The 18,721-nt window shown below is 44.8% G+C and overlaps 1 protein-coding gene across 7 annotated transcripts in view; it reads right to left on the reverse strand.

Annotated features, from left to right (window-relative positions):
- Positions 1–18,721, reverse strand: part of LOC106610767 (myelin transcription factor 1-like protein) — a 127,821-nt gene that overhangs the window by 63,918 nt on the left and 45,182 nt on the right. For all 7 annotated transcript variants that reach the window (XR_006770930.1, XM_045723410.1, XM_045723409.1 and 4 more), the window contains exons 3-5: positions 18,140–18,185; positions 17,334–17,367; positions 10,923–10,985 (exon numbers count right to left, since the gene is read on the reverse strand). Coding sequence is in view for 6 of the 7 variants with exons in the window: in XM_045723410.1 (XP_045579366.1) it covers positions 10,923–10,985; positions 17,334–17,367; positions 18,140–18,185 (143 nt within the window). In the remaining variant the exon portion in view is untranslated. The remainder of the gene's footprint in view (positions 1–10,922; positions 10,986–17,333; positions 17,368–18,139; positions 18,186–18,721) is intronic.

The following is an 18,721-nucleotide window of genomic DNA, read 5'->3' on the forward strand; positions in this document are numbered from 1 at the left end:
GTGTTCCTGTGTCGCCCCACCACTACCTGGCTCCATTCCAATGCTTTTAGTGAGTGCTATCTGCCAAGGCATGAATAATACAGCCCCAAGGCTGGCGGAAGGCTGGCGGAATCCAAATGAGCTATACATCAGGAAGAAAGCACTCGACTTTAGCTCCAGAACACGCTCCCACCAAGACAGGCAATTACTCAGCCCCAGCTGCAGCCATGGCAATCACTACCCCAACCCCTGAACCCCTGTACCACCCCTGTACCCCTGTACCACCCATCATCCCAACACCCCACCACAAAACAAGAACCCTTCCCCTCCTCCCCCTCACCATTGCATCAAGCCCAAAAAGACGACAAACACACAGATATATATATATATATATATATATATATACATACATATATTATATATTCATAACAAATGATAACGAGAGAAATTATGCCGATATTGGAAAACATACATTAATATTATTGTTTTGCTCTCAGCTCTGTGAGCAAAGGTTTTGTTTTGCCTCAGTGTATCGTAATTGCTTTATTCTAGTTGTAAAAGGAGGTCTGTGGGTGGCCCCACAGAGACAGTTGATGGAGGATGGGAGGGTAAAATATTGCATAGAGACCCCAGCCAGATGTCCTTTCCTCAGGTCAGACCTACGACACACCACCACCACCTCCACCACCGCCACTGAGCCACCCTACGGACCACATTAGTGAATCAGTTGAACCACTTAATCATCGCTTATCTATAGATAGACATTGTCCATAAAACACCAGCCCTTAACACTGTGACAGTCACCACCCACTGTAACGACACACACATATACGGGCACCGCGTATATCAGGTATATATGACACCTATATGGGTCATATCTTATCAGCTAGCATTGAGGCATGAGTAAGTAAGCGTGTTAACCTATCCATCATCGGCTAATAATTTGTTAGCGTGGGATGTAATTACCGTGCGCTAGGCAACGGCACGTCTCCCAGGTAGGGAGAGTCACATAGGCCTGGAGGGATTGGACAGTGTTTTAGTATGCAATGTGTATCCTGTTAGCCTGCTATCCTGCCTTCCAAACACGGAGGACGAGTAGGTAGGGTGTGAGATAATGAGGTATCGTTAGTGAGTATCTACAGTGTCTTATTAACTAATAATAACAGCAGTCCTTTGTTTGTTACCTCTGCTGCCATCAATTATTCACACTTCACAGATTTACTCATCATTCATTTATGAAGCATCTTGTGCAGCCCAGAAACTAAATGCCACCCAAAACCAAAACATCACTGTCAGAAAGAGAGAGTTGTGTGTGTGTGTGTGTGTGTGTGTGTGTGTGTGTGTGTGTGTGTGTGTGTGTGTGTGTGTGTGTGTGTGTGTGTGTGTGTGTGTGTGTGTGTCACAGTGAGAATTGGTGTCTCAGAGGAAACCATGTGGCCTATTTCTCTTTAACATTTGGATGCATGCATAGGAGGGTTTCTCATGAAGTAAAAATACTGGAAAATGGTGGAGTGTCACAAACAAACCACTTTGACTCAGTAGCGGTTTTGAGCTGCCTGGTTGCTCCCTTCACCATAGCTCTACCGCCATTGCAGTTCTACCTCCATTCCACTTCCTGATTGTGTTAGTGTATAGCCTGTGAGGTGTCAGAGCGGGGCTCCCGAGGACAGTCACAAGGCCGTTACTCTGTCCTTCCACACACTAATTGGGCTTTATAGCTTCTCCATACTTCACCCCTTCTTAGAGGGGCTGACAAACAGCCTGGACTGAACCGAGAGCATTTATCTGCCTTAATGACGCCACAGGGACCTGAAACAGGTTTACAGACCATCCCTCCATACCCCTCTTCTATCTGAGTGACGGAGGAGGTATGAGAGGCAGCTAGTTAGAGGATGTTCAGTTACATGTTATACTAGTGCCCTGCTCCGCCATTTAGACACAATGGTGGGACACAGCAGGATATCGTCTGTACCGTCTGTATTTCAGGCTTACGTTCTCTCTGGTGAAATGATTTGCTTTGAGTGGCTGCTCAGGGAGGATTCCTGCTCTGGACTATGAAGAAACCGATGTGTGTGTGTGTGTGTGTGTGTGTGTGTGTGTGTGTGTGTGTGTGTGTGTGTGTGTGTGTGTGTGTGTGTGTGTGTGTGTGTGTGTGTGTGTGTGTGTGTGTGTGTGTGTGTGTGTGTGTGTGTGTGTGTGTGCGCGTGCCTTTTGAGAATGTACCTCTGTGTGTGTGTGTGTACAGTATACTTGGTAAAGACACACAGATCCACCCTCTCACATGAAGGGTGTGAGCTGTGGATTTCCTCCCTCTCGAGGGATCTCACAGAAGGGATGTGAGGCCTCTCATAGTCCTCTGGTCCTCTGGGGCTATTCAGACTGCACCGCCTGTTATTGGAGGTTCTCCGAATCAGAGAAGCAGACAGGCACTCGATGTTTGTGTGTGTGTGTGTGTGTGTGTGTGTGTGTGTGTGTGTGTGTGTGTGTGTGTGTGTGTGTGTGTGTGTGTGTGTGTGTGTGTGTGTGTGTGTGTGTGTGTGTGTGTGTGTGTGTGCGCGCGTATGTGTGTGGAATGTGTATGGAAATGTGTGTGTTTATTACTAGGTGTGTGCAGAGGTGATTAAATGGACTGTACTGTATATGCATACATTTTCTAAATGTGTATTAGTGAATGATTGCGTATGACTGATAAACACTATGTGAGAATGATGAAATGCTAATAGTGACTGATTAGGACTGTGTATCTAATGGTTTCATGCTGGGTCTCATCACTCCATGAAATCTGTGTGTGTGTGTGTGTGTGTGTGTGTGTGTGTGTGTGTGTGTGTGTGTGTGTGTGTGTGTGTGTGTGTGTGTGTGTGTGTGTGTGTGTGTGTGTGTGTGTGTGTGTGTGTGTGTGCGTTACTCAGTATGTGTCAACAAGCTCTTAGAGTCTCACCGCAGAATTAGACGTTCATCCACACATCACATTTTGAAGATGATCCTAACATCAAATGACTAAGTGTTTCTGACACCCTGGGTTATATGCCATTCATCAGACACTTTTCTTCAAAGCGACCAACAGTCATGCGTGCATACATTTTACATACGGGTGGTCCCCTAATCGAACCCACTATCATGGCTTTACAAATGCCGTGGTCTACCAACTTAGCTTAGGATAGGGTTTGGGATAATGTTAAAACATCAAGGCTAGGTATTCAATCAAAATGGTTACATTAAGAGTTAACGTTTGGTATAGGGTCAAAACCCAAAAACAAAAAATTGGTTTCCACCACTGGGATTGAACGGGCAACCTTCTGATCTGGAGTCATTGGATTAAGGGTTAAGGTTTGGGATAGGGGTTAAAACATAACGGTCAGGCATTCATTCCGAATGGTTAAGTTATGGGTGAAGGTTTGGGATAGGATTAAAACAAAAAAATTAACAATGAGTTTCCACCACTGGGATTAAACATGATCCGGAGTCATGGGATTACTGGATTATTCCCATCCACAACGCCCTAGTAAAACCCAAGCCAACTAGCCCTCACAATTGCCCCTATCCATGTCCCCTCTATCCAGGACATGAATAGACGTCCAATTTCGGAGTCACTCTTGAGCGATCTGCCTGGTGTGTTACTCATTCCTCTCATCTTCTATGTGCTCTGTGGACCCACACGGTTCAACCTCTGCCTCTCATCTCACATCCATTCTTCATTCATCAGCCCTCCCTCCCTCGCTCTCTCTGAGCCAGAGGTCCTTCCTAAGGTGTAATTTAGCCGCCACTGCTCTGTAACTCCATTCGTGGTCCAGAGGGGCTTGTTCACCCCCGACACCATAGACACTATCTGTCAATCAACCTTCCAGACAGTAAGTGGGTTCAAAGTGAGAGTCATTATTAAGTATGGCCTGAGTGGGCGGGATCTACTGCCCTGCCTTGACCCCTTGGCATGTTCACACCATAAAAAAACCCTGCTTTGCTTTTTTTCTCACACATAATTAACGTGTGATGAATTTTCACAAAACTTCAGAGGAAAACAGAGAGAGGGAAAATAAACAGTACATATTTTCTAGAAAATAGAAGAAAAAAGAAAATACCATTTTGATTGGATTTCTTATGGGTAGCGGCAAAGGAACTTCCATCAAATCCCCGGATGCCAAGTTAACAGCATCAGCTATTAATGCTTCGTCTAATAGAACATTGTCTAGTGATGTTTAGTCACACCAGGCGTTAGAGAAGCCTGCTGTAGTCCCTCTGTCTTAATAACCCCAGCCAGCCAATTATCTATCAGTGTTGAGACTTGATGAGAGTTGACTAATCTAAAACGGCTGGCCAAACTATCCTGCCATGGGCCTGTTATTGCCTTCCAATATGCCTACCCCATTAACCTCCACCTAAAGATAAATCCATTGGAATGACATTATTACACTTGGTCAGTCCCATGAATAAACCCCTGGCCCTGGAGTTATATAACACAGAGATCCATTGAAGCCCAGTCATTTCATACACGTAGACTATATTTAAGGAATCTGATCTACAACACATATTTAGAAACAAGTTACAGTGCAATGCCAATAGGATCAAACACAAGTTTGTATTTGTATTTATTATGGATCCCAATTAACTGCTGCCGAGGCCGCAGCTACTCTTCCTGGAGACCAGCAAAGTTAAGGCAGTCATATACAAATGTTAAAAACATGACATTACATTTCACAACAGATTTCACAACACATTAAGTGTGTGCCTTCAGGCCACTACTATACTGCCTCATATCTACAAGACAAAATCCATGTGTACGTGTGTATAGTGTGTATGTTATCATGTGTGTGTGTATGATTGTGTCTGTGCCTGTGTGTGTGTCTCTTCACAGTCCCCTCTGTTCCATAAGGTGTATTTTTATCCGTTTTTTAAAATCTGATTCTACTGCTTGCATCAGTTACCTGATGTGAAATAGAGTTCCATGTAGTCATGGTTCTATGTAGTACTGTGCGCCTCCCATAGTCTGTCCTGGACTTGGGGACTGTGAAGAGACCTCTAATGACATGTCTTGTGGGGTATGCATGGATTTCTGAGCTGTATTCTAGTAGTTTAAACAGACAGCTCGGTGCAAGTTAACCCTAAGCTACAAAGAAAATCGGTCAACTGACATATGGCTAAAACCAAAACTCAGCACATACAACCGTATCAGAAACAGCTACGATCCAGAACTTAATGTCACCCCTCACCTAACCAGAAACCAAAGGTCCTTTTGTGCCCAGTTGAGAACCGGGTTACTTCCTTTGGCAAGTAGGTAGGTTCAACGCCATAGATGAAGAAGAGCGACTATGTACTGTCTTATATTTAGGGCAGGTCGAGAATGAACCCGCCATTTTTATTTCATTGTACTTTATATGATGATTTGAGAGTTAAACTGTTTGATAAAATGTTGCAAAGAAACCAGGAACTATTCTTGATTAGATATGAAGAAAAATTTGAATGGCTATTCTTGGTTGCAAATTTTATCTCCAATGCTTCGACAAGATAAGTTGTAAACTTGAAATGTTTTTGTTTTGTTTTCTCAATTGTTTTTCACTGCTGTATGAACGTATGTTTATATATACAGTCCATTCGGAAAGTATTCAGACCCCTTGACTTTTTTCACATTTTGTTACGTTACAGCCTTATTCTAAAATTTATGAAATCGTTTTTTTCCCTCATCAATCTACACACAATACCCCATGATGACAAAGCAAAAACATTTTATTTTTAATTTTATAAAATGTAATAAAAATCTTGTACATAAGTATTCAGAGCCTTTACTCAGTACCTTGTTGAAGCACCTTTGGCAGCGATTATAGCCTTTACGGACATATTGAATCAATCTTTATCCCAGTCTGCTGTTCCCACATGCTTCAAGAGGGCCACCATTGTTCCTGTTCCCAAGAAAGCTAAGGTAACTGAGCTAAATGACTACCGCCTGTAGCACTCACTTCTGTCACCATGAAGTGATTTGAGAGACTAGTCAAGGACCATATCACCTCCACCCTACCTGACACCCTAGACCCACTCCAATTTGCTTACCGCCCTAATAGGTCCACAGATGACGCAATCGCAATCACACTGCACACTGCCCTAACCTATCTGGACAAGAGGAATACCTATGTAAGAATGCTGTTCATTGGCTACAGCTCAGCATTTAACACCATAGTACCCGCCAAACTCATCATTAAGCTCGAGACACTGGGTCTCGACCCCGCCCTGTGCAACTGGGTCCTGGACTTCCTGACGGGCCGCCCCCAGGTGGTGAGGGTAGGTAACAACATCTCCACCCCGCTGATCCTCAACAATGGGGCCCCACAAGGGTGCGTTCTCAGCCCTCTCCTGTACTCCCTGTTCACCAATGACTGCGTGGCCATGCACGCCTCCAACTCAATCATCAAGTTTGCAGACGACACTACAGTGGTAGGCTTGATTACCAACAACAATGAGACGGCCTACAGGGAGGAGGTGAGGGCCCTCGGAGTGTGGTGTCAGGAAAATAACCTCACACTCAATGTCAACAAAACAAAGGAGATGATCGTGGACTTCAGGAAACAGCAGAGGGAGCAGCCCCCTATCCACATCGACGGGACAGTAATGGAGAAGCTGGGAAGTTTTAAGTTCCTCGGCGTACACATCACGGACAAACTGAAATGGTTCACCCACACAGACAGCGTGGTGAAGAAGGCGCAGGAGCGCCTCTTCAACCTCAGGAGGCTGAAGAAATTCGGCTTGTCGCCAAAAACACTCACAAACTTTTACAGATGCACAATCGAGAGCATCCTGTCGGGCTGTATCACCGCCTGGTACGGCAACTGCTCCACCCAGACCATGGCAAGGCTCTCCAGAGGGTAGTGAGGTCTGCACAACGCATCACCGTGGGCAAACTACCTGCCCTCCACGACACCTACACCACCCGATGTCTCAGGAAGGCCAAAAAGATCATCAAGGACAACAACCACCCGAGCCACTTTAATAATAAAGTAAATGTATCACTAGCCACTTTAAACAATGCCACTTTATATAATGTTTACATACCCTATATTACTCATCTCATATGTATATACTGTACTCTATACCATCTACTGCATCTTGCCTATGCCATTCGGCCATCACTCATTCATATATTTGTATGTACATATTCTTATTCATTCCTTTACACTTGTGTGTATAAGGTAGTTGTTGTGAAATTGTTAGGTTAGATTACTTGTTAGATATTACTGCATGGTCGGAACTAGAGCACAAGCATTTCGCTACACTTGCATTAACATCTGCTAACCATGTGTATGTGACAAATACATTTTTATTTGATTTGATTTGAGTCTTCTTTTGTATGATGCTACAAGCTTGGCACAGCTGTATTTGGGGAGTTTCTCCCATTCTTCTCTGCAGATCCTCTCAAGCTGTGTCAGGTTGGATGGGGAGTGTCGCTGCACAGCTATTTTCAGGTCTCTCCACAGATGTTCGATCAGGTTCAAGTCCGGGCTCTGACTTGGACCGAAGCCACTCCTGCGTTGTCTTGACTGTGTGCTTAGGTTCATTGTCCAGTTGGAAGGAGAACCTTCGCCGCAGTCTGAGGTCCTGAGCGCTCTAGAGCAGGGACTAGTCTCCCAGTCCCTGCCGCTGAAAAACATCCCCACAGCATGATGCTGCCACCAACATGCTTCACCGTAGGGATGGTGCCAGGTTTCCTCCAGACGTGACGCTTGGCATTCAGGCCAAAGAGTTCAATCTTGGTTTCATCGGACAAGCGGGCTGTCATGTGCCTTTTACTGAGGAGTGGCTTCCGTCTGGCCACTTTACCATAAAGGCCTGATTGGTGAAGTGTTGCAGAGATGGTTGTCCTTCAGGAAGGTTCTCCATCTCCACAGAGGAACTCTGGAGCTCTGTCAGAGTGACCATTGGGTTCTTGGTCACCTCCATGACCAAGGCCCTTCTCCCCCGATTGCTCAGTTTGGCCGGGCGGCCAGCACTAAGAAGAGTTTTGTTGGTTCCAAACTTCTTCCTTTTAAGAATGATGGAGGCCACTGTACTCTTGGGGACCTTCAATGCTGCAGACATTTTTTGGACCCTTCTCCAGATCTGTGCCTCGACACAATCCTGTTTCACAATTCCTTCAACCTCATGGCTTGGTTTTTGCTCTGACATGCACTGTCAACTGTGGGACCTTATATAGACAGGTGTGTCCTTTTCCAAATCATGTCCAATCAATTGAATTTACCACAGGTGGACTCCAATCAAGTTGTAGAAACATCTCAAGGATAATCAACGGAAACCAAATGCACCTGAGCTCAATTTTGAGTCTCATAGCAAAGGGTCTGAATACTTATGTAAATAAGGTATTTCAGTTTTTTTTATATGTATATACATTTGCAAACATTTCTAAAACCCTGTTTTTCCTTTGTCATTATGGGGTATTGTGTGTAGATTGCTGAGGAAATGTTTTATTTAATCCCTTTTAGAATAAGGCTGCAAAGTAACTAAATGTGGAAAAAGTCAAGGGGCCTGAATACTTTCCGAAGGCACTGTATGTATGTGTGCATGTATAGACACGATTATCTTATTTTGTTACAGTAAATACAATGTGGACTGGGCATTCTGAAGATGCCTGACACGATAATAAAATCGAATCGTAGGCTACAGACAAACAGAGACGATGGTTTACTGGGACTGCATGGAACCATCTGCCAGGGTGTGAACAGTCTTATGTTATGGCATTTCTGGGTCTGCGGCATTCGTTCTAAGGCTTCGTGAATTGCAGCGCGGCTAGGCTGGAGAGGAAAGAGGATATCGCTGGCACGCCGTGCAGAGAGCGGAGAAAGGGACTAATTAACATATTAATGATCCCACCTTCTTAGAGCTTCTGTCGGATAGTCAAAACACTTTGATAAGTATGCAAATGAGCACGGAACCATCTGAAGGAGAAATTAGCTGCCGGAGATGGCCGAGCGTGAGAGAGAATGATTGAAAGGGAGAGGGGGCAGAGAGGGGAAGATGGAGAGAGAGAGAGAGAGAGAGAGAGAGAGAGAGAGAGAGAGAGAGAGAGAGAGAGAGAGTATTTGAGCAAGGCAGTCTTAGCCAGGCATGCTGATGGATTGAGCCTCTCGTTTGTTTTATTTATCTTCAATTATCCACTGAGCAAAGCAAAGCACTGGCTGGTGGGATGGACACGTCACACTAAGAGGAGGAGTGTTTCTTTGTCTTCTCTTTGTGTGCGAGAGAGAAAGAAAGAGAAAGAAAAAGAGAGAGAAAAAACAGAGATGGGAAATAGTGCATGGCTATACGCAGCCTTCTCCATACTGTCCGTTCTCTCTCTTCTCTCTCACTATAAAGATACATACGGTACAGAGCGCTGCTGTCTATCAACTGTGCTGACGTCCAAGATGGCGGCAAGACCTAAGCCAGCGGGCCGCCAGCCTCTGAGGGGGTTTGAGTAATGACCCCAACCAGACAAGGGCAAGTAATTATAACACTGGAAAGCCTGGCACGTGACCAGGGTGGGAGATTTCTGTGGGAAAGCTAGTGTGTATGTGTATGTGTGTGTATGTGTGTGTGTGTGTGTGTGTGTGTGTGTGTGTGTGCGTGCGTGCGTGCGTGCGTGCGTGCGTGCGTGCGTGCGTGCGTGCGTGCGTGTGTGAATGCGCACACGTGCGTGACTTAGTTTAGTTCCCGATTCACCGACACGGTCATCACATTCTACAATGATTTTGAATAATTAAAATGTTAAATTAACTGGATAATGTCTTGGACGGCCATGTTCCAGCTCTGACACTGGCGATTAAAGCTAGAACTACTAGCCTCTCTCATTCCACCAACCAGAGGACAGAGAAAACCTGTGTCTTAACTGAGATGGAGTTAGAACAGGTAGCTAGAGACACTTCAAAGGAACAGTATGCACATCCAAAAGTGTCCACAGTTGCAGGGTACAACAATTCCACAAGGAAAGTTGATGAATACCCACACAATTAATGTATTGTTTTATCAGCAACTAGTTGGACCTCAAAGGGTTTTCATCAAGCTTAACTAAGGGTTAGCAATGATCCACCTTCTTCAACTGTACTGAACATTTCAGCCCAAGAGGAGCTGACAGGGAGAGAACGGCTCTGCCCTGTATTTAGTAAGAGACAAATACAAACGCTCTGTTTAAGAGACGAGTGTGAACGGGTCTGACGCATGTGATGTCATAATGATTAACATAGTGTTTGTGGTGATGTGGTACCCACGCATGAGAACCACAAGTTAGTATACACATCGGTGGAGGCTGCTGAGGGGAGGGTGGCTCATAATAACGGCTGGAACGGCAGACATGGAATGGCATCAACCACCTGGAAACCATGTGTTTGTATTTGATACCATTCCGCTCCAGCCATTGCGACGGACCTGTCCTCCCCAATTAAGGTGCCGCCAACCTCCTGTGATACACATAATATATATACACAATAGTCACAGCCTTTATCTAAAAAGGAGGGAATTCTACCAATTCTTTTGACTGCGTATTTAGGAGAAGCCCAAAGTGTCTGCTTCCGGTTATGTAAGGCAGCAACCCCCTCTTTGTCTGACTGGGAAAATGGGATTAGTTCACAATGAGCCTGGTATTTTAGAACAAAGGGGAAGGAATAGAACACAGGCATGTTCTTTAGAGAGGAGAGAGATCCTTCCATTTTGAGTGCTTGTTTATGAATAGCTTTATGGAGAGCTTATGCACTAGAAAACATGATTAGCATATCCCACTGTACATATGCAAATGACAAAGGGATGGGAATACATATTAGTGCAGTAACCTGCCCATCAAACCTGGTTGAGGGGAAACAATTATGGTAGGCTATCGGAATGCGTTTCAATAAAGGATATACCAGTAAAAAAAATATGAAATCATTAGTGTACAGTAGAAGTGGAAAGAATGGTTAATCCGTTACTGAAATAAGACCAAAAGGAGATTGTTTTACCTTCGATGTCTTGCATATTTGCCGCTGACATGTCCACTTCCATCACAGCCTTGTGTTGGACAGCTGCGATGAAACAGAAACACACACTGAGTATGCACGTAACTCACCATTCTCCACACTGAGTATGGACATAACTCACCATTCTCCACACTGAGTATGGACATAACTCACCATTCTCCACACTGAGTATGGACATAACTCACCATTCTCCACACTGAGTATGGACATAACTCACCATTCTCCACACTGAGTATGGGCATAACTCACCATTCTCCACACTGAGTATGGACATAACTCACCATTCTCCACACTGAGTATGGACATAACTCACCATTCTCCACACTGAGTATGCACACATCTCACCATTATCCACACTGAGTATGCACACAATTCACCATTCTCCACACTGAGTATGGACATAACTCACCATTCTCCACACTGAGTATGGACATAACTCACCATTCTCCACACTGAGTATGGACATAACTCACCATTCTCCACACTGAGTATGGACATAACTCACCATTCTCCACACTGAGTATGCACACATCTCACCATTATCCACACTGAGTATGCACACAATTCACCATTCTCCACACTGAGTATGGACATAACTCACCATTCTCCACACTGAGTATGGACATAACTCACCATTCTCCACACTGAGTATGCACACATCTCACCATTATCCACACTGAGTATGCACACAATTCACCATTCTCCACACTGAGTATGCACATAACTCACCATTCTCCACACTAAGTATGCACACCATTCTCCACACTGAGTATGCACATAACTCACCATTCTCCACACTGAGTATGCACCTAACTCACCATTCTCCACATGGAGTATGCACATAACTCACCATTCTCCACACTGAGTATGGGCATAACTCACCATTCTCCACACTGAGTATGGGCATAACTCACCATTATCCACACTGAGTATGCACATAACTCACCATTCTCCACACTGAGTATGCACCTAACTCACCATTCTCCACACTGAGTATGGACATAACTCACCATTCTCCACACTGAGTATGGGCATAACTCACCATTCTCCACACTGAGTATGGACATAACTCACCATTCTCCACACTGAGTATGGACATAACTCACCATTCTCCACACTGAGTATGGACATAACTCACCATTCTCCACACTGAGTATGGACATAACTCACCATTCTCCACACTGAGTATGGGCATAACTCACCATTCTCCACACTGAGTATGGACATAACTCACCATTCTCCACACTGAGTATGGACATAACTCACCATTCTCCACACTGAGTATGCACACATCTCACCATTATCCACACTGAGTATGCACACAATTCACCATTCTCCACACTGAGTATGGACATAACTCACCATTCTCCACACTGAGTATGGACATAACTCACCATTCTCCACACTGAGTATGGACATAACTCACCATTCTCCACACTGAGTATGGACATAACTCACCATTCTCCACACTGAGTATGCACACATCTCACCATTATCCACACTGAGTATGCACACAATTCACCATTCTCCACACTGAGTATGGACATAACTCACCATTCTCCACACTGAGTATGGACATAACTCACCATTCTCCACACTGAGTATGCACACATCTCACCATTATCCACACTGAGTATGCACACAATTCACCATTCTCCACACTGAGTATGCACATAACTCACCATTCTCCACACTAAGTATGCACACCATTCTCCACACTGAGTATGCACATAACTCACCATTCTCCACACTGAGTATGCACCTAACTCACCATTCTCCACATGGAGTATGCACATAACTCACCATTCTCCACACTGAGTATGGGCATAACTCACCATTCTCCACACTGAGTATGGGCATAACTCACCATTATCCACACTGAGTATGCACATAACTCACCATTCTCCACACTGAGTATGCACCTAACTCACCATTCTCCACACTGAGTATGGACATAACTCACCATTCTCCACACTGAGTATGGGCATAACTCACCATTCTCCACACTGAGTATGGGCATAACTCACCATTCTCCACACTGAGTATGGACATAACTCACCATTCTCCACACTGAGTATGGGCATAACTCACCATTCTCCACACGGAGTATGGACATAACTCACCATTCTCCACACTGAGTATGCACACATCTCACCATTCTCCACACTGAGTATGCACACAATTCACCATTCTCCACACTGAGTATGCACATAACTCACCATTCTCCACACTGAGTATGGGCATAACTCACCATTCTCCACACTGAGTATGGACATAACTCACCATTCTCCACACTGAGTATGCACACGACTCACCATTCTCCACATGGAGTATGCACATAACTCCCCATTCTCCACACTGAGTATGCACACAACTCACCATTCTCCACACTGAGTATGCACACAACTCACCATTCTCCACACTGAGTATGCACACAGCTCACCATTCTCCACACTGAGTATGCACACAGCTCACCATTCTCCACACTGAGTATGCACACAGCTCACCATTCTCCACACTGAGTATGGACATAACTCACAATTATCCACTCTTCCCTTGTTCCATCTGTCCATCAATCTACTATTAATATGCTGTTCAGTTTCTGTTTTCTTCTCCACACTTTTATTGGATGTTCCTCCCCCTTTGAAATCATATAACATTTCTACATTTTTTTTTTGTTTTTTGTTTTTTTACATTTTTTTGTCATTTAGCAGACGCTCTTATCCAGAGCGACTTACAGCAGTGAATGCATACATTTCATAGATTTTTTTTTCTGTGCTGGCCCCCCGTGGGAATCGAACCCACAACCCTGGTGTTGCAAACACCATGCTCTACCAACTGAGCTACAGGGAAGGCAACCTTTACTCTACCTTTACTCTACACACAATGCACTCTTATTGTACTCCTGTATGTACCGTATGCACTGTTATGGTTATTCACACTCCAATCTGGTCTTACTCCCTCACCTAGCCCCTCCTCTCATTTTAGCCTAATCCTCATCATAACCATCATAACCCTCTCCAGTATCACAGTGGCATATCTCCCCAGACCAGACCAGACAGAACCGTCACGGAAAGTCAGGCGTATTTGCCCTGATGACTATCCACTCTCTGGGGAGCGACGCCATCGAGCGGCATTATCGGCATTATGGACGCCTCGGCCTGGAGATAGGCTGGCCATCGATCTGCTGACTAATTGCTATCTGCAGGCAGCGGTGGAGAAAGGAAAGAGAGGGAGAGAGCAGAGAGAGGGAAAGAAAGAAAGAAAAGAGGGGGAAGAGAGAGGTAGAGATGGGGAGCCACACTGTCTGTGGAAATTAGAAAGCTATACTGCATGCGTCCAGGTGGGATATTATTTATTGATAGGTGGGTCCAGAATGTTATGTCTCAAAAAAACTTATCCCAGCCTGTAAAGGCTGAAAGTATAAAAGTATCTTCGGACCAGGATTAAATGGCCAAATAAAAGACATATATGAGAACTCTTAATGGATAACTGGAGCACCAAAGTAAGGTTGTCCATCATCGATGCAGGGAGATTCAGTGGGCTGATCCCATCAATGGGTTTCATGGTCTAGTACAGTGGTTCCCAAACTTTTTATAGTCCTGTACCCCTTCAAACATTCAACCTCCAGCTGCGTACCCCCTCTAGCAGCAGGGTCAGTGCACTCTCAAATGTTGTTTTTTGCCATCATTGTAAGCCTGCCACACACTATACGATACATTTATTAAACATGCTCTTACAGGACCAGGGCACAAATAATAATATAATAATAATCAATAATTTTACTCTTTATTTAGCCATCTTACATATAAAACTTTATTTGCTCATCAAAAATTGTGAATAACTCACCACAGGTTAATGAGAAGGGTGTGCTTGAAAGGATGCACATAACTCTGCAATGTTGGGTTGTATTGGAGAGAGTCTCAGTCTTAAATCATTTTCCACACACAGTCTGTGCCTGTATTTATTTTTCACGCTAGTGAGGGCCGAGAATCCACTCTCACATAGGTATGTGGTTGCAAATGGCATCAGTGTCTTAAGATGACTTTCAAGTAGTAAGACATGTATAAAAGCAACAGATACCATTAATAAGAAGGGGCTAGAAGCGTTTTATATGGTGAGCTACCGAGTGGCTAGGACAGCAAGCCCCATACTATTGTGGAGGACTTAATTCTTCCTGCTGGGACAATGGCTGGCTTTTCCCTCAGAATGGCTGGGACAATGCTGAGGGAAAAGGCCCAAAAAACTATACAGACAGTGACTTCATCAAATAACACTGTTTCACGACGCATCAGTGACATGGCAGGAGACGTTTTGAAATAATTACTGCTTCGCATACAAGCCAGTGAATTCTATGCATTACAGCTGTCAACAGACGTGGCGGGCCTGGCACAGCTCCTGGTATATGTCCGATACGTTTATGGGAGGTCAATTAAGGAAGACATCCTCTTCTGGAAACCACTGGAAACCACGACAATCGGAGAATGTATTTTTAAAGTACTGGACAGCTTTGTGACATCAAATGGAGTTTGGTGGTCAAGATGTGTTGATGATGAGTTTCTCACACGACTGGCCTATCTGGGTGATTTTTTTTCTCGCCTGAATGATCTGAATCTAGGATTACAGGGACTCTCCGCAACTATATTCGATGTGTGGGACAAAATTGAGGCTATGATTAAGAAGTTGGAGCTCTTCTCTGTCTGCATTAACAAGGACAACACACAGGTCTTTCTGTCATTGTATGATTTTTTTGTGTGCAAATAAACTCAAATGTCAAATGTGATATAGCGAAGCACCTGAGTTGGGTGCACAATTACGCAGGTACTTTCCCGAAACGGATGACACAAACAACTGGATTCGTTATCCCTCTCATGCCCTGCCTCCAGTCCACTTACCGATATCTGAACAAGAGAGCCTCATCGAAATTGCAACAAGTGGTTCTGTGAAAATTGAATTGAATCAGAAGCCACTGCCAGATTTCTGGATTGGGCTGCACTCAGAGTATCCTGCCTTGGCAAATCACACTGTTATTCTCCCTCAAAAAACTCCTGTGGCTTATTTTTTAAATTGGCATGTTTTGTTTCAAAATATCTGCGCAAGAGTGAAGGTTTCATCGAGTTGTGAGATAGTACTTTTGCACAAATAACACACTGTGGGTGAGGAAAGGCACTACTCCCAATACAAGTGAACCCCAAATCAATGTAATCCTCATCATATTTGCACCTCTTCGATGGTCCAACATCCCTGTCTGTTGTTCGGTGCCTTCCCAGATAAGGGGGCAGTAGCTCTTCGGCTGCATCAGATTCATAACTGTCAGTGTCCATGCTAGCTGGGCTAACAACAAATGTAGAATTACTAACGCTAGCATTGAATGTGCTCGTGGAAGCAGAACAACTTGTTTTGTCGACAGGTGCAGGTAGAGCTGTTATGTGTCTTTATGAACACGGGCCATACTTTTTTGTTGTTGCCATTTATCCATTTTCGAGCAAAAGGAATGAGCAGCAGCTTCGTGTGGCTACAATATGGGCCGTTAGTGGAATTGCCGCGAGAGAGTAACGCTTAATGTGAGGCTACTTGTATTTGGCTACCTGTATTTGACATTGTGTTGTTATTATGCTGAACACTAGATGGTTTAATTTTATTTTTGGAAGTGAAACAAGGCTACTCAGGTGAGAAAAAAAACTCACCCAAATGTATAACCTCGTTGGAAAATATAAATGGACTGTTTGAATATGTGAATCACATTTTTATTTGGCATACCCCCGACGGTATTGCTCGTACCCCTGGGCGTCTAGTACATGCAATTCAATAAACTTAGTTAGCAGGGACAACACAAAGGGTCAATTCAGGATCGTCTTATGCCCACTGTACTGACAGGTCTATCCACCTGTCAGTACAGGCTAACGATGGAGTTTGCAGTGGGTTTTAATAAGTTAGATTTGATCAAAGAGAACTTCGACTTGAATTATTTACTGGCAATAGGGTTTGTCAGGATAGATAGGGAGAGAAAAAAACGGAGAAACGGGATAGCGAGACAGAAAGGAAGAGAGTTAGAGAGAAAATAGCGAGAGAGCGACTGGTACAGATGAAGTGAGATACAGAGTGAATAAGGGAGAGAAAGTGAGAGATGAGAATAAAAGAGAGAGGAAACCCAAGGAAGTAGCATGCAGAGTAAATGGCGTCGCCCTCCTGTCTGAAGAGGTGATTGTAGTGCTCGTCTCTCGCTGCACACTGAGAGGCTGGGAGTACTCCACAGCCATTATCGGCCCTCATGGCCTTTCATCTCTCAGCCTCTCCCTCTCACTCTCTACCTCCCTCCCTCTTTCACTCACACACATGGGGGTTAGCTGGAAAGGCAGGGGAACAGGGACAATGTTTATCAGTAATACTGACCTGAACAGCTCTGGTATCGCTGGTTCCACAGGCACTGAGAAATACAGGCAGAGAGAGAGGGGAGAAAGGGATGGGGAAAGAGGGAGGGGAGAGAGAGAGAGGGAAGAGAGAGAGATGAGTGAGAGGGGAGAGAGGGACGGGGAAAGAGGGAGGGAAGAGAGAGGGGAGAGCGAGAGAGGAGAGAGAGAGGAGAAAGAGGGATGGGGAAAGAGGGAGGGGAGAGAGAGAGGGAAGCGAGAGAGGAGAGAGAGAGGGGAGAGAGGGAGGGGAGAGAGAGAGGAGAGGGTGGGAGGGGAGAGAGAGAGGGGAGCGAGAGAGGAGAGAGAGAGGGAAGAGAGAGGGAAGGCAGAGAGGGATGGGGAGAAAATAATGAGTGAGGGGATGCGAAAGAAAAAGAGTAATCCCTATATCTTAAAAGCATGCTTTCATCAAGGTTAAAAACAGTGAAAACCATATTCAATGGAGGCAGGCACACTAACACGATGTAATTGGCTGGATAGACTGCCTGGAGAATTGTGAATTCAAGAGTGTCTCATATAGGATGGCTTGTGAGGTGAGAGGCAGTGTGAGGAGAAGAGTGAAGTAGTGAGTGAAAGAGCTGTGTGTGTGTGTGTGTGTGTGTGTGTGTGTGTGTGTGTGTGTGTGTGTGTGTGTGTGTGTGTGTGTGTGTGTGTGTGTGTGTGTGTGTGTGTGTGTGTGTGTATTTGTGTGTGTTTGTGTGTATGTGTGTGCTTGTAGGTTGGGGTAAGGTCACCCTGAGTGGCGCCTGCAGTGATTTGAGGAGAGTGCAGACGCACCTCGGATACCTTTTGAGCGTGTGCGATGGCGCTTCTCGTCTGCATTCACCTCCATCTGCAGAGGAGACACAAACAGATAGTCAGAGATAGAAGCCCTGCCAGGGCCTGTGCCAAGAGAAGAGTGGCTTTCGCGGCCTGGCACCTGGGTCTGTCTGTCTGTCTGCCCGCCCGCCCGCCCGTCGGTCCGTCCGTCCGCCCGTCTGTCACTCTCTCCTATGAACACACACAGAGACACCTACACCCCAATTTATCCCGGCAGTAATTGCCTGGTGCCAAAGCTTCACTGTTTCTGACACTGTGAAATTGCATTTATTTTCTCTTTAAAAGGATTAAGAAATGTAGATTTTGCCAGGTGCTAATGTCACCCAAACCTTTCCTTCATGGTGCTTTGAAATATGTATGCAAATGTACTGTGAAAACAAATGCATAATTGCATTGGTTCTTCTTCTGGTCCATATTTGTGTACGGATTATGATTTTCCATCGTTCGCCAACACAGTCACGCTTCTCCATTAAAGGGCACCTATACTATTTTTGACCTAAAGGTGTCATCTTTGCTTTATACCACTTGGCACATTCCTCAAACAAAGTC

This window comes from Salmo salar, chromosome ssa09 (genome assembly GCF_905237065.1).
Source record: "Salmo salar chromosome ssa09, Ssal_v3.1, whole genome shotgun sequence".
In the NCBI taxonomy this organism is placed as follows: domain Eukaryota; kingdom Metazoa; phylum Chordata; class Actinopteri; order Salmoniformes; family Salmonidae; genus Salmo; species Salmo salar.